The 16,640-nt window shown below is 36.1% G+C and overlaps 1 protein-coding gene and 1 long non-coding RNA gene across 3 annotated transcripts; both read left to right on the top strand.

Annotated features, from left to right (window-relative positions):
• The first annotated feature begins 4,173 nt into the window (after nt 1-4,173).
• On the top strand, nt 4,174-7,271 carry LOC104597840 (Pentatricopeptide repeat (PPR) superfamily protein). The gene has a single exon (XM_010259569.3). It carries the CDS (start codon nt 4,430-4,432, stop codon nt 7,034-7,036), a length of 2,607 nt encoding a protein of 868 aa, XP_010257871.2. The 5' UTR covers nt 4,174-4,429; the 3' UTR covers nt 7,037-7,271.
• A 2,167-nt stretch (nt 7,272-9,438) lies between these two features.
• On the top strand, nt 9,439-15,128 carry LOC104597842 (uncharacterized). Of its 2 annotated transcripts, none has more exons than XR_735256.3 (2): nt 9,439-10,616; nt 14,732-15,128. It is a non-coding gene; the product is annotated as an uncharacterized LOC104597842 (long non-coding RNA). The 2 variants fall into 2 exon arrangements; XR_016085231.1 differs by having other exon boundaries at nt 9,439-10,747.
• The last annotated feature ends 1,512 nt before the right edge of the window (nt 15,129-16,640 follow it).

Here is a 16,640-nt window from a genome sequence, read left to right as displayed (position 1 = left end):
ACTATACTGTTTGGTAATGTGATTTTCATCATTGTTTTTCATGCATGTGTTTGACAAGTAAGCACCACATAGGATAACATAAGTCAACCGTTGGAGGAATCAGTTCACCGATGCATCAGTGGGGTCCCGATTTTTGAGGCATGCCCGATCTTTTAATAATCAGTTGAAACGCCTATGTGGATCCGACGTGGCACTATTTTTTTTGAAAAACGGACACGGTTCCAAACATCCCCTTTATTGTTGGAGGTCTCCACTGCCCGCTGAAGCTCTCCACCACTGCAACTCTCCTCCATTGGTCCACTTGCCAAAGCTCCATCTTGATTCTTTAAGAAACTCACAATGTCAAGTGTTGTTCTTGGAAAATGTTAGATCTACATCCGAAAATCCTCGGTACTATGTTTCCCTCTTGATGCAATCCTTCTTTATTGTGCGAATAGTACTGTGTTTCCCTCTTAGCTGTTGAATGATGCTAAATCCTAAACAATCGATCGTTTGTTTTTATGTTCTTATTGCATCCATCCAGTTTGTAATTATTTTACTTTTTTTTAATAAGATATTAATTATAAATATTATTTTTAATATCTTTGCCACTAAAAATATTAATTATTTTACTTAATTTTTTAATGTTTTATTTTTTTATTTTCAAATGTTTTTATCAATAAAATAATATTTTTAAATATTTAAAACATCTTTTTTAATTTTTAAATTATTTTACTATTGTTTTTATAAAAACTAATATTTATTGGTTAATATTAATTCATTGATGCCTTTTTCAATATATTTATCATATAAAATGCAAAAATTAGATATTTATGATTAATTGTGTAGATCATTCATAAAATGTATATGGGATACATGGAATCAAAAGCTGTGGTGTGGATCCAATCCACACAATTTGCCCACATTTCAAAACAACTATGGATTGTGATGTGGTATAGATTTGTCCCTGACACAAGGTGTGGTGTACACCAATCCACACCCACCAATTTTTCATCCACTACAAACACCCCCTGAATTGTTAAAACATTGGGGACCAAAATCAGCCATGAGATAAATGAGTGGAATAGATTTTGAGTTATGGGTAGGGCCAGTCCACGATATATTGTGAACCAATCCCGTCCACACCACACCAAACGTTGTGGTCATCCCGTGGTGTCCACACCACACCAAAACGTTGTGGTCATCCCATGAGATGACCAATAGCAAACACCGCCTAAATTACATAATACTATACAACGACTCCCATATTCTAGTTTTTTTATTTATGTATTCTAATAACTAATAAGTAAAGAAATTGGTTTTAACACTGTCGTAAAATTAGCTTAATATTTTATTAGTTTTGTGTGTATAAAATTATTATTTAATTTAAAAGATTAAATCAAGTTTTTTTTTTAAATTATCATTCAAATTTGAATGGGGTTGAGATTTGTAGCCTAATTGGAGTACAGGGCAAGGATTGAACATGATATTTAATTTTAGGGTCAGGCATGGGGCATGCAAAACCAATCCTTGCCCTATCCTCGTCGGAATTGGAATCGGATGGGACAGTATTTAGGGTTTGTTTGGTTCATAGTTGGAATCGGAATTAGAATCGAAATCCTCCAAAATCATAATCGGAATGGTCCATTCCCATAATCTGTTTGGTTCAAACAAGAATGGGAATGATAATTAATATCAGCAATAATGGGATTTTATTCCCAAGAGAGGGGCAAGGAATGGCCATTCCCTCAAATGGGAAAATGCCATTCCAACAAGAACAGGAAATGGGACTCCGATTCCATCCAACCAAATAGTTAGAATCGGAATAGCCCACTCCGGTTCCGATTCCAGACCCCTATTCCTGCGAACCAAACGGGGCCTTAGTGTTTTATTACACATAAGTGACACTAGACGCCATTAATCACCACATAGGATAAATGGAAATATCAGATAATGTATGTGTTTGGAATTGTGGATGTTTATTAATTAAACATTTTATACTTTGGTTTGTTTGGAAAGTCGATAAAAGTTATAATGAATTCATTTTTTGACACTTAGGTGCTATATTAGCAAAATAGTGAATAAAATAAAGCTTCCCCCAGTGGTAGGTGTGCACATAAACTGAAGTCTATTTTTGCAAGTCCCTTTGCATATAGATTCACATAGTGGGGGAAATGCTGAAGTGGTGCCTATATGACAACGTTTATTTTATAAATGCCCATGGTTCCAAACACCCTGAATGTTATCCTTTGAAAGAGAATTTTACATCACTTGACATAAGAAAATGTACAAGATGCTTATACCTAATTAGCTTACTAAACAAGATTCAAATATGATCACCTAAAAGCAAAAGTTGTGTTGGTATCACCAAGGTTTAAATAGGATAAGATACATTATGGCTAGGAATGGCAACGAGGTGGGTTTGGGGTGGGGCACCCCTTCCCTGTCACCACCTCGAAGTCAAGATACTTTGCCCCATCCCCGCCCCATCCTGATGGTGGGGTGGGGCATCCACTCCCCGTCGAGGATGGGTAATCCTCGAATTTTCCCCACTCAAAGGTAATTTCTTAAAAATTATTTTTTTTTATGGATAATTTACACATAATATAGGAATTTAGGGGTATTTTAGGAATTGAATTATAATACTTTGGGGGTACTTAAAAAATAGAATTATTGGATTCTAGGATTTTAAGAATTTAGGAAAAACTTAGAGATATTTTAAATATCAATGTTAAACCTATAAATGTTTTACTAATTTTACCTTCGGGTTCGGGGAATTATATACAAAACCCATCCCCGCCCTGTCCCCAATTTGGGGCGGGGTGAGGCCCCGGTTTTACGAGAGAAATTGCCATCCCTATTTATGACTAGCACTAAGGTGCAATCAAGGCAAGATGAGACAAACATTTATATCTCATGGCTTAGTTTGACTAAAATTCTTTTAAGCTCAATTTTGAGTTTGAGTTCGATTCAAACTCTATCTTAATTCAGTAATAAATATTCGATAAGCTCGAGTCAAGTTCAAATGTTCGAAAATGTATGTATTTTATATTATATAAAATATAAAATATTATGAATATTTCTATATGGTATATTCTTATATTCATAATATATTATAAAATATGTATTTTTTCTATATTCTATATAATATATATGTATGCATGTATATGTTAATTGAACCAATCTTACTAGCTTTCGAGTTTAACTTTTTATTAATTGAACTCAAGTTCAAATAACTAATCAATCTTACCTAAAGATTCAAACTTGATTCAATTGCAACCTTAATTGGCACAAACATGTTCCTTTGTACTTAGTAACCAGTGTGATTTAACTTAAAGTCCCAAGTCTCTTAACACCTACTGTGTTGAGATGCTAGGCCACTCTACAACCTATGATAATAAATGAAATAAAATAAATTTTATAAACCTTATTGTTAATATGCAATCTAAATAAATACCATATATTTATGTTTAAGAACTCTAATTTAAAATTAAAAACAATAATATTAAAATTAGTATATTATAAACACTAATGGAATAAGCAATTCATCAAATTTACATATATATCAAAAATTGATGCTTACCCTCAATAAATTTATACAAATAAAATATTTATAATATAATATTTATTTTAGTACTTAATATTTATAAATTTGTACATGATATGTATCTTAAAATTTTATATATTCTTATAAATTATTAATTAATAATTTAATTTACATCAAATGACAACATATTTATTATTTACAAAACAATTGCTTACAAAATATTCAAGAATATAAGTTAAATTTAATCTATCAAATCCACTAATTTACATTTACATAAAAATGTTTTCTTATTTAAAAAAAATACATAAATGAAAATATTAATGATGAAATAATTATTTTATCAATTAAAAATTATGAATTTATACATGATATATATCTTATAGATTTTAACAAATTTGATATATTTTAAGTTAAGATTATATATTTTTATAAATTATTAATTTATATTTTATAATAACATATTTATTATTTATAAAAATAAAAAATATTATTTATCGAATATTTTGAAAATTAATATTTAGTTTTTTTGTTAATATTTAAAGATAAAAATAATAAATATAAAATAATTGATATGATAATTAAAATATAATAATTGTATATAATAAGAGAGTAGAAGCGCTGTTGTACGGTTCTTTTCAGCTCGCTCTAGTAGGAGAGTAGGACGATAATCGTCATGGTGAGGCACGAAACGAGGGCTAGAAAACGGCTGTCAAAGGATAAGGGAGCAACAGGAGTTATTGGCTACAGCTAGTTAAGTAGTAGGAAGATGCTGGAACAGCAAATCGGACGATTGTTGACTAAGCAATTCGTGGACACTACTCGGTATCAAACAACAGAGTTTCAAAGCCCCAACTGTTCTCAACGGTCGGTGATCCCAAGACAACATGACTTGTAACCAGAGGCATGGCACTTTTCATCCCTTACCTCTCTCTAACCAGATTCTTCTCTTTCTCGCCAAAACCTCTATATCGAAGTCTTCCCTTCAATACGTTCTCCGCGACCCCCATCAAGAAGAAAACATTCTCTCATATTTATCAAGAATGCTCAAACCTGAGATTGTTAGATGCAGGGAAACAGGCTCATGCTCAGATGATAACATCTGGGTTCAGTCCCACCGTCTTTGTTACCAACTGTTTGATCAACATGTACATCAGGTGCTCGAATATAGATTATGCTTCCAAAGTGTTCGAGCGGATGCCTCAACGCGATACGGTTTCTTGGAACGCTATGATATCTGGTTATGCTGGGTGTGGTTCCATGGATCTTGCCCAGTCCATCTTTGACTCCATGCCCGAAAGAGATGTAATCTCTTGGAATTCTTTAATTTCAGGCTACTTGCGGAATGGTAATTATCGAGAACCAATCATTTTCTTCTTGCAGATGATGGGACAAATGGGCATGGAACTAGATCGTACCACCTTCGCCATTATTCTCAGTTTGTGTTCATCCTTGGAGGATTATGATCTCGGGATTCAGATTCACTGCCTTGCTGTTAAGATGGGTTTTGATTCCGATGTTGTAGCAGGAAGTGCCCTTGTGGATATGTATGCCAAATGTAAGAAATTGACTTACTCGCATCAGGTTTTTCAAGAATTGCCTGAACGGAATGAGGTCTCTTGGAGTACGATGATTGCAGGTTATGTTCAAAATGACCAGCTCATTGACGGCTTAGAACTGTTTAAGGAGATGCAGCGAGCAGGCATTGAGGTTAGCCAGTCTATTTATGCTAGTGCTTTTAGGTTGTGTGCAGGGATATCGTCTTTGAGATTGGGCTCTCAGATGCATGGCCATGCTTTAAAGAATAATTTTGGATCTGATGTCATAGTGGGGACGGCTATTTTGGATATGTATTCAAAATGCAGTTGCTTGACAGATGCTAGAAGGATGTTTAACTCACTTTCACACCATAATTTGCAGTCATGGAATGCCATTATTGTTGGCTATGCACGGGGTGATCTAGGTTTTGAAGCATTGCAACTGTTTCGACTTATGCAGAGGTCTGGCATTGGTATAGATGAGATAAGTCTCTCTGGTGCTTTTAGTTCATGTGCAGTGATCCAAGGGTTGTTAGAGGGGGTTCAATTACATGGTTTAGCAATTAAGAGTAATTTTGAGTCTAATATCTGTGTAGCAAATGCAATTTTGGACATGTATGGTAAATGTGGAGCTCTGGTTGAAGCACGTAGTGTATATGATGAGATGGAGAGATTAGATGCTGTATCTTGGAATGCAATTATTGCTGCTTATGAGCAGAACGAGCATGAAGAAGATACCCTTTTGCTATTCAGTCGGATGCTCCATTCAGGGATGGAACCTGATGAATTTACCTATGGCAGTGTATTAAAGGCATGTGCTAGTTTAGAAGCTCTGAACTATGGACTGGAGATCCATAACAGAATTATCAAGTCTGGGTTGGGTGTAGACTTATTTGTTGGAAGTGCTCTTGTTGACATGTACTGCAAATGTGGTATGATGGAAGAAGCAGGCAAGCTCCATGACAGGATAGATAATCAAAAGATTGTTTCTTGGAATGCAATTATATCAGGGTTCTCATTGCAGAAACAAAGTGAGGAAGCCCAAAAGTTCTTTTGTCAGATGTTAGATACAGGGTTACGGCCTGATAACTTTACCTATGCTACTGTTCTTGATACTTGTGCAAATCTTGCAACTATTGGACTTGGGAGACAGGTCCATGCACAAGTTATCAAGCAGGAAATGCAATCAGATGTATTCATCTCCAGCACTCTTGTGGATATGTATTCAAAGTGTGGAAACATGCAGGACTCCAGACTGATGTTTGAAAAGATGCCCAAGAAAGACTTTGTCTCATGGAATGCCATGATAACAGGATATGCACAGCATGGTCTTGGTGAAGAGGCACTGAAGATATTTGAAAGGATGCAGGTTGAAAATGTAAAACCAAATCATGCAACCTTTGTTGCAGTTCTTCGAGCTTGTGGGCATGTGGGCCTGGTTGAGGAAGGCCTGCGATACTTCCAATCAATGCTTCATGAGTATGGATTAGATCCTCAGCTAGAGCATTATTCATGCATGGTTGATATAGTTGGGAAGTCAGGGAAGGTTGATGAGGCTTTAAAACTCATCAATGAGATGCCATTTGAAGCTGATGCTATTATATGGAGAAACCTCCTTAGCATTTGCCAGATTCATGGGAATGTAGAGGTGGCAGAACAGGCAGCCCATTCTATTCTTTGTTTGGATCCCCAAGATTCTGCTGCTTACATCCTCTTGTCGAATATATATGCCAAAGCTGGAATGTGGGATGAGGTTTCAAAGATGAGGAGGATTATGAAGCATAGTGGGCTGAAGAAGGAACCTGGTTGTAGTTGGATTGAGGTAAAAAATGAGGTCCATACATTTCTTGTGGGTGATAAGTCTCATCCAAGCTACACAGAGATATATGAACGGTTGGATGAATTGATTGGAGAGATGAGGTGGGTAGGATATAAACCTGATATTGATTTTTTGCCTGGTGATGAGGAAGAATAAGAACAAGAGCAAACAGAATAGCTCTTCTTGTAGCAGATATATGAACGGCTGGACGAATTGATTAGAGAGATGAAGTGGGTAGGATATAAACCTGACATTTATTTGTTGTCTGGTGATGAGGAAGAATAAGAACAAGAGCAACCAAAATAGCTCTTCTTGTAGCATATATACTTCTTACTGCTTCATGAGGAAGCAATCATCAAGAGAATTGCAAACTGAGCCAGTTGACCACTGACTAGCAATGTAAATATGCATAGACATAGATAGGGAATACTTTTAGACTAGGGGCGATCATTTTCAGCCTGGGCCCAGGCTTACGTTCCAAGCCCGGAACCAGGGCCAGGCTGGACCCCAGCCCAGGCTATAGCCCTTGTCACAGGTGCTAAGCCTCGCCCAGGGTCACCCCTATTTTAGATCAAACAAGATCTTCAGGAAAGCTAAATCACTACTATTGAAATTTGTCTATGTCAAGTAATATGTTATAGGACCTGCTGATTCTAATTGCAAAGAGAATCCATTACTTGTGGCTGGGTTTCATTTAATGCAGTCCTCTTCTTTTACATTATTAGTTGATTGTCTTTTCAAAATTCAACATTAAATTTGTAAATAAAAAGGTGCCGGAAGATGGTTGGTAACTTGGTATTGGTATGAAGCACTTTGTAGATGGTCTCATGAGAAATGGTTACTTCCATATTTTCATGCTCTCTTTCATCCAAGAAATGATTATACCGAGAGAAAGAGTTGATGAATAACTGCTAAGTGGCATCTAAAACACTGTTAGGTTGTGTTTGGCACCATTGCTGTTTATACTTGAAACATTTTGGGTTGATCAATACATAGTGAGAGATATGTGTTGTCACATCACATGTGAGAGTCATTTCAGCTAGAATCATTAGACTTCACCCTTGGGAGCAAGAAACACCAATTTGATACTTTTAGAAACAGCTTCTCCCACATGCATTTTGAAATACACCTATTTCAACCATAAAGAGCCTCAAATAATAATTGTATGCTAATTTATATTGACCAACCAAAAAAACAACAATGACACCAAACACAACCTTATTTATAGTGGTTGCTTGGGAAAAAGGAAACTTTTTCTTCCATTTATACCACTCTCAAAACCTTTCTTCTTTTTCTCCTACTTGTGCAGTATGCACAGTTCAAGACATGCCATGCTCTTTTTCTTTGGTGTATGTGATACAACTTTGGCCGCCATAGGGGTCGGGTGCCATAAGCTAGACCTAGTTAATAGGGCGAGGAAGGATACTGAGTGGCCAACAGAACTAGTAAGTCATCAGCAAGGCATACCATATAGAAGTTCAGTTCAGAACAATAACCATTACTGGGTTGACCTAACAATTTCAGTTCAATTTTCTCTAGAACTTAGGTTCGAAGCTCCTAGTATCTCGAAGAAACCTATATATATGAATTGATTTTCAGGGTTAAAGGTTGATGGTGGTCAGAAGGGTATGATACTGGAATAACTTTGACCAATTAGAACCCCCTCCCCATTTGATTGGTTACCATGTCTATGATACTAGTTGATTGGTTATCAGTTTTCCGAGTACACATCTCCGCCCCCAAGGGGCCATCTCACAATGTCCCACAGCACATCTCCGCCGTATATTGGGAACATCTCCCGATGATAGTACCAGAATCGATGATGTCATCATCGGAAAATGTTCCCAATACACGACGAGGATGTGCTGTGGGACGTTGTGGGGCGGAGATGTGAGTTCCAGTTTTCCATATATCATGCCTTTTTGGTATCATAATAGGACTCAAATAAAAAAAAAAACAAGAAAAATCTGTAATAATAAAATGTGCCTTTATGTGACATGGGTTAACTGCACAGGGTAATAATAAAATCTTGGGCAGTTTTGATCCATGAACCATCCTTGCTTGGGTCTCTACATGGATAACAAGCTCTCTTCTAAAGGCATATCTACTTTGCTAGGTTAGACTGCAATAACTGCACATTAGAAGGGTTCCTGCTACTTATCTCTTTCTCATGCTTATTTATAATAGGGCATGTCTTTCTTTCAGAGAACTAAATGGTCCAGTTAAATTTGCTAATACCCACTGGCATCAGGATAGTCGTTAGGCTGTGTTTGGTTGCAGTGCAATTTTATTTGCACTAGTACAAATGCATGGGAGTTCAAATGTAAAAAAAAAAAAAAAAATGCAAATTCCGGTTTAATTTTGTTTTGGATTTTATTTTATTCTGTTTCATGTCTTAATTTGTACTGCAATCAAACAAAATAAGCTAAGGCTGCATTTGAAAACGATGCAAATATGTAGAGTGTACAACAGTTCATATAAATTGCAAAGTTGGGTTAGCTTTGCATTGACATATTTATCTTTTTACCAAATAGACTTTTAGCTGTAATGGATGCAAGCATGAATTCCAATAAAGCATATGCTTTTTTTTTTTTTTTTATCAAAAGCCCACTTGAATGCAAATTTACTTCTATTTTATTGATGTACTTTTACATCTTATTATCAATGTAAATATGCATTAGTCTGTCATTTGTCAATGCAAAAATGTAATATTGCCAAACATATGTAAAAGTGAACCAGAGTGCAAAAATAGGTCAAAAATGTGCAGCCTAAAATTTGAAACAAAAATAGGTCAGAATTTACATTCAAATCATTAGCACTACCATGGTTTTGCATCAGCACAAATTTATAAACCAATACCTGCCTTGCTATAACGAAGATGAATTTCATGTCTCATTCAACCCCTAATAACTGGTCCTAGTGTTTGGTGATACAGGACTGTTGTAGTTAAGCTTACTCACCTTCTGTGAATGGTGCATTCCTTTCAAATTTCTTAACACCTCTCAGTTGGATGGTTGTTACCAAAGGTTCATTTGACAAGGTCAAATTATTTGTTGATGAAAATTTCTTGCTTTGTGTAGTATGACTCTCAGATCTGAGGTCGAGTCCTGTAAACTCAAGCTGTGTTTCCAGCTGTGGAATTACGTATTAAATCTCCGCCATTCAAGTAATGCATGGAAATTTCTAAAAAATTCATGCCCAGTACAGTCATGCATCAAATAAAGGCTGAGATCTGAACCATCAAAAATGGCTTCAGTCATGCATCAAATAAAAGCTGAGATCTGAACCATAAAAAATGGCTTCCTAATAACAGTCCATTTCCGCCATTCCAATGGTGCTTTTTTTTTTTCCCCTAATGGTGCGTTTGGTTTCCGAAAAATGGATGGGAAAGGAAGCGTATTTGAAGGATATTATTTTTTCTGTATGTTTGTTTCAAATGAAAACCCGGGAAAGAAAAGGAAACACCAGGGATGCGGGTGGGTCACACTAATTTGGTGAGATCCCGCTGAGAAAGGAAAAAAGGCGAGAAAATTTTGTCGAGAGCCCTCTCATAGACATCGTTGCCTCGCTTTTTCTCATCCAATGGTCACATCTCCGGTGTCATCTCTGGTGTTCCCGTTGGATGGTAAGTGTAGTTCCGACACTATCTCCATTTGATGGGTGGCCATTGAAATCTCACCGCTGGCTCCATCCGTTTGTGGTCATCTAGACCTCACCGCCAGCGTTCTCGACAAAGGTAGGCTTAGATTTGGCATGATTGAACCAGATCTAGCTTCTAACCATGGTCATTTGAGTTTATTCGCATAATCTCCATATCTGGATTCTGGAATATGGTTGTTCCAGATCTAGACCTTGTTCTCTGGCACGGTAATATATCTTTTGATTCAAACATTTTTTTTTGTTTCAGTTGAACTCGGATATGAGATTTTGTGTGTGTGTGTGTGTGTTTTTTTTTTTTCTTTTACACTTCATCCATTTGGAATAAACTTGCATGAATGTTAACTTAATCAGTTTCTATATATATTGATCTTAGAATCTTGCATGAATGCAAAATTCATGCATTCTTATTCTAATTCTTGTTCCCCAAATATTTCACTACCCTGTTTTTTTTCTTTATAATGGTAATTTCACCAATTTGGATTAAACTTGCATGAATGCTTGCTCTTTGAACTTGGTAACTTGATCAGTTTATATAATGTTGATCTCGGAATCTTCACGCTGTAATCAAACAGACATGAGTTTATTTTGGATTGTATGGATTGAGTATTCTTGTTCTCATTTCTTATGGGGATTGATTATGGATTGACTATTCTTTCTTTTTTCTTTAGTAATTACAGATTTTATGTTGTGTTAGTGCTGCTGGTTGCTAACAGTGGTGGCTATTAGTTCAAGTCTAATACAAGTTATTTTCAAGCATTCATCTTGCTTGAATGCTGTATGTTTATAAAATGAATCATAGGTTCAAGTCTAATTCAAGTTAGGCTTCAAGATCCTGATGTGGTTATATCTAATTCAATTACAGCCCTACTCTTTGGTTACTTAAGTGCACCTAGCATTTCTTCAAAATAAATATATTATCTTTCTGTTTAAGCCAAATCATTTGAAATAAATTAATCATTTCCCAGTTCATGCATCCTATATCAATAAATAGTTGTTTATCTTTTCTTCCCCTTTATTATATCATCCATTTTTTATATTCTCATAGATGCATAATGAAATGTTGATTGCAATTGTTAGAGCTGCAACTAGTGGAGTTGTAGTTGCATTGACCATTGTTCAAGAGTGGTTAGACTATGTTGATAGGGGACCTTCTGTCAACCGAGACTTGCAATGACAAGATCTACTAGATCAGTTGTATAGGGGGAGATAGATTGATAGCTACAACCAGTTAAGAATGGGTAAAGAAGCCTTTTACAGGCTTTGCAAAATTTTACGGGAGATCAGACGACTCCACGATACATTGAGGACTAGTGTAGAAGAACAAGTTGCTAAATTCTTGCATATTTTAGCACATAATAGAACTATGGGATTTCACTTTAGTAGATCGGGAGAGACAATTAGTTGCCATTTCAATTTGGTGTTAGATGCACTTCTCAGTTTAGAGGATAGATACCTAGCTCAACCAAGTGGCACGAACACACCACCTAAGATTAGAAACCGACAAGACTTTTGGACATATTTTAAGGTAACTATGGTGTTAATTTGTAATAAATCTATAGGTTATGAATCATATAATAAATACAAACTGTATGACTTGCTTGGTAGGATTATGTTGGGGCAATTGGCGGGACACATATACCCATAAAGGTTCCACTGTCAAATGTAGCTAGATTCTGTGGTCGGAAGTCCTACCCCACACAAAATATCCTTGCTGCATGTTCGTTTAACTTGCTTTTCACATATGTTTTACCTAGATGGGAGGGAGCTACATCAGATTCCCGCATGCTAAACTGTGCATTAACAAGGGAACACAAACTACAAGTCCCACAAGGTACTACTACATATCCATGGGGGCCAATTCAAGTGTAAATGTGGAAATTGGTATCTAACCACTTTCTTGTATTTTACGTAGGTAAATATTACCTGGTAGATGTGGGTTTTTTTTCTCAAGGCTGAGTTCTTAACCCCATATTGGAGCACAAGATACCATTTGAAGGAATGGGGTTTGCATCAACCTGAGAACCCCAAAGAAATGCTTAACCTACATAATGCCTTGCTCTGAAATGCAGTTGAGCAGATTTTTGGGGTCCTTAAGAAACGTTTTCCACTCCTAGTTTCCAAGCAACACTACCCATTCAAAACACAAGTCAAGATTGTGTCTGCATGTTGAGGTAACTAAAGGTGTGAATGCTGATGTAGATGATGGGGCAGAGCCAGATGATGTGTTTGATGATACTCAGGTGTCTTAGCCATTTCAATGCATTGGTAGAAATGAGTCTATGAGAGAAGGACACTGTCTTAGAGAGGAGATAGCTAACCAAATGTGGGCAGACTACCAAGTGACTTATCGAGGCACCATCATTAAACATCTTTTTTTTTTTTTTTTTTTTTTTTTTACCTTGGGTGTTTTATAAACCTTTGTGGTATTAACTTTAACATGGGTGGTATTGTTTTATTTCGAATGAAAGACCTTGATTTATATGTATGGTTGAATGTCTCAAATGTTGCTATGATTTGATTGAATTGTCAGATATGTTGATTGTTTGGTGTGAATCAAATATGGGTACTCGAGATATTGTTCAATGTCTCAGATATGTTGATTGCATTAGATCTATAACTTGAGATGTTGATTGTTTGGTGTAAATTAGATATGGATACACAGTTTAGTGAAACTGATGGAAGAATGAGTAAGTCTAACATGAGCTGGATTGCTGAGATGGACAATACACTGATTGACACTCTAGTAGAGCAGGCCACACTTGGCTATAAAGTTGATAAAAGTTTTAAAGCCCCGACATACAATGCGTCTGCAAAGGCGATTAGTGATAAGTTTGGAGTGGAATGCAATCACAGTCACATTAGAAATAGAATGAAAACAATAAAGAAGAATTTCACTACCATTTCAAACATTTGATGTAGAACCCTGTGTTTGGGCAGAGTATATCCAGGTAAACTTTAATATGATATGTAAGCTTATTATTAAAATATGTAAAATAGATACAACCTTGTTAGATTGATCTATAATGAACGAACAGGGGCACCCAAAAGCTAAGCAATTTAGGAGGAAGTCCATCACCAACTATGACTAGCTTGTCATAGTGTGTGGGAATGATCAAGTTACTACATCTGGGGCATTCACTGCTAGAGAAATGAATAGGCACGAGACAATGTCCATGAATGAAACAAGTATGCCAAGGATGTAAGAACCAGTGTTTGATGAGGCTGATGAGGGTGACAATGTTGGTGATTCCACCCTTCAAGCCAAGCCACTAGAGGAGGGTAGCTTAGCTGAGTGGAAGGGGTTAGGGTAGATGAAGTCATGTGCAGCTATAGTTATTGAGGAGGTCCACGAGATCGCAGTGAGCATTATGACACTAGCATCTGTTGTTGAGAAAGGGATTGGGTTGTTGAGGAAGGAGAAGATTTACGATGATGTACTTAATTTGGGGGATCATAACCCCACCTTTGTCATAAAGGCAATCAGCTACTTGTCAGAATCTAAAAATCGGGCAATAGCATTTTATGCATTGACTTCGGGGTTGAGGAAGGCATGGTTGGAAAATGAAGTTGGGCTTGAGTGACTAAACTTAAAACTTGCCATGATTAAACATGTTTTCTTGAAAACATTGTTCAACTTAAACTTGACATGATTGAACCTTTTTTTTTATTTTTTTATTTTGAAACACTACTGAACTGAACCTTTCTTTGATGGAGTAATCTTGATGTTTTGGGAGATGAATCATTGAAAATTTGTGATGATGGAAAACATAACCAATATTTGCTTATCTTAAAATGCTTGATTTGAACAAGTGTTAAACTGTGTGATTAACAGGTTAAGATCTCATTTTATGGGATCCAATAGCTCTCATGCATGGGTGAGAGAATGATTAATTGGATGGCTGAATTTAAACAAGTTTCCTTGATCTATTATGATATGTTATGTGGATAGGTTGGCAGGTGTTCATCTATTAGATCTTGAATGAATGATTTGTAGGTTATAACTCGTTCTAAGAATGAATTTCTTGCATGAGTGAACAGGTTTTGAACAAGTGAATAGGTGTTTAGTTTGTTTACTAGCTAGTTAGATCCAAGTGCATTGGCAAGCTTTAAATGGATTTGAACAAGTTTTGAAGAGGTTTTAATGTTGATGAATGTGTTGAGTGGCTTCTTACACTAGATGGATTTAAACAGGTTTTAATGGCCAAATATTATGTTGTCTTCAAAGGTCGTTGCCCTGGAGTGTACTTTAAATGGGCAGAGTGCAATGCACAGGTACACTGATTTAGGGGAGCAATTTATTGCGTGTACACCACATATGAAGACGCTATACACCAATTCCGTATGTATCAAAACAGATTTTCCACACCAAATAGTCTACATCAACTTAAATCCGAGGAAGGATGCTCTTCTACACAAGATAATGCTTGAAACAACGAATCAGTGGAAGAAAAAACTAGGCTAGAATGTTTCATTATTAGTTTTCTTGTAGTAGCTATGATTATCTTATATTATATGAAATGAGAAACAATATATAATGTAAGCAAGTACTGTGCACAATATGGAACATGATAGTTATCATTTTGTCGAATGTGGTTGCGATATCTTATATGCACCCCATGATTGTTGCCACATGACAAATTTACACATTCATGTGGTCGACCATGCAATGCCATTGAAGAAAGGTGAGAAAGGATGACAGACTTGGTTTAATATGTTTTCTATTAAATTTTCATAGAAAACAAATACAGGAAAATGAATTTTGATCATACCGTTTCTCAGGAAACAAACACTGGATGCAAAAATGGGAAAAAATATATTCTTTTCTCATCCCATTCTTTCTCGACAATCAAACGGACCACAAAAGAAGCTACAAGAAGGTTTTTATTTTCTAAGGTGATGTTTGATATGATGGTGTTGTGTATTAGTTGCATTTGTATCAGAATCGGTAAAAAACATTGCAGGCATGAGGCAAGATGCATCATTATTTATGTGTTTTAGTAGATACAAGTGCCACTAGACATCATTAGACACCACATAGGTGAAACAAAAGCACAACAATACAAACAGCAGAATGTTTCCTCACATAACCCCATATAAGAAAAAGTACATAATGTTTGTACCAAGACTCAGTTTGGAACGAGTATAAATATAAATATGTACAATACAAATATATACAAAATACAAGGTTTTGCACTCTACATATTTGTATTTATACTCCTAAATTGAGCCTAAATAAACTATAAAACAACATACACGTATACTTGTCTACATCATTAGAAACCAGTGTTTTAAAACTCAGACCGGGGCAAAAACCAAAATGCCCTCCGGGTCCCAGTTTTATCAATTAACTGGGCAGTTTGCCCATCCAACCCGCCAACACCGTCATTTAACCGAGACCTAGAAATGCCACCAGTTCCTGATTTTTAGGATCCGATCATCCGGTCCGGACTGGGTCTTAAAACATTGTTTGAAACAGAATCACAACAAACACAAATTTTGGAAAATTGGCATCCCACGTTAAAAAACTAATTTTTGGAAAGTTGGCACGAGTCCCAATAAGATTACTGTCCAAGGAACATATTTCATAAGATTTTCAGAGAAATGTCCAAGGAAAACACTTCTTAAGAAATGCTGTAAAAAACAAATTTTGAAAAATTGGCATGATTCCCAATAAGATTACTTTCCAAGGAAAACATTTCTTAAGAAATGCTGCAAGTCCTCAGCCCGGGTTAAAAAACTAATTTGGGAAAATTGGCATGGTTCCCAATAAGATTACCGTCCAAGGAAAACAGAGAAAGAAAACAACTAGAGCTAGCCACTCCTTTCATCCATTGGGAAAAAGGCTTTCCTTGTGTCAGTTACATTAACCACAGGAAGGAAATTTTCTCATGGCAGCAGCAATTACGACCTAGTCCATTCCATGTTTTGAATTACCAACCACCATTTTTGTCCACAATCTCATCTCAGAACACGCAGAACAATATCCACTGGTTAAGCATATGCAAAATCAATAAAGCGAACTTGGTACATTGTTTGGATTTAGAGATCTCAGGCATTTCAAACATTTCCTCGTTCTATGTCTAACAGGACAACTCAGGAT

The sequence above is a fragment of the Nelumbo nucifera genome, chromosome 4, assembly GCF_055504915.1.
Source record: "Nelumbo nucifera cultivar China Antique chromosome 4, China Antique-T2T, whole genome shotgun sequence".
NCBI classification, from domain to species: Eukaryota; Viridiplantae; Streptophyta; class Magnoliopsida; order Proteales; family Nelumbonaceae; genus Nelumbo; species Nelumbo nucifera.
This window is presented reverse-complemented; position numbering and strand designations above follow the sequence as displayed.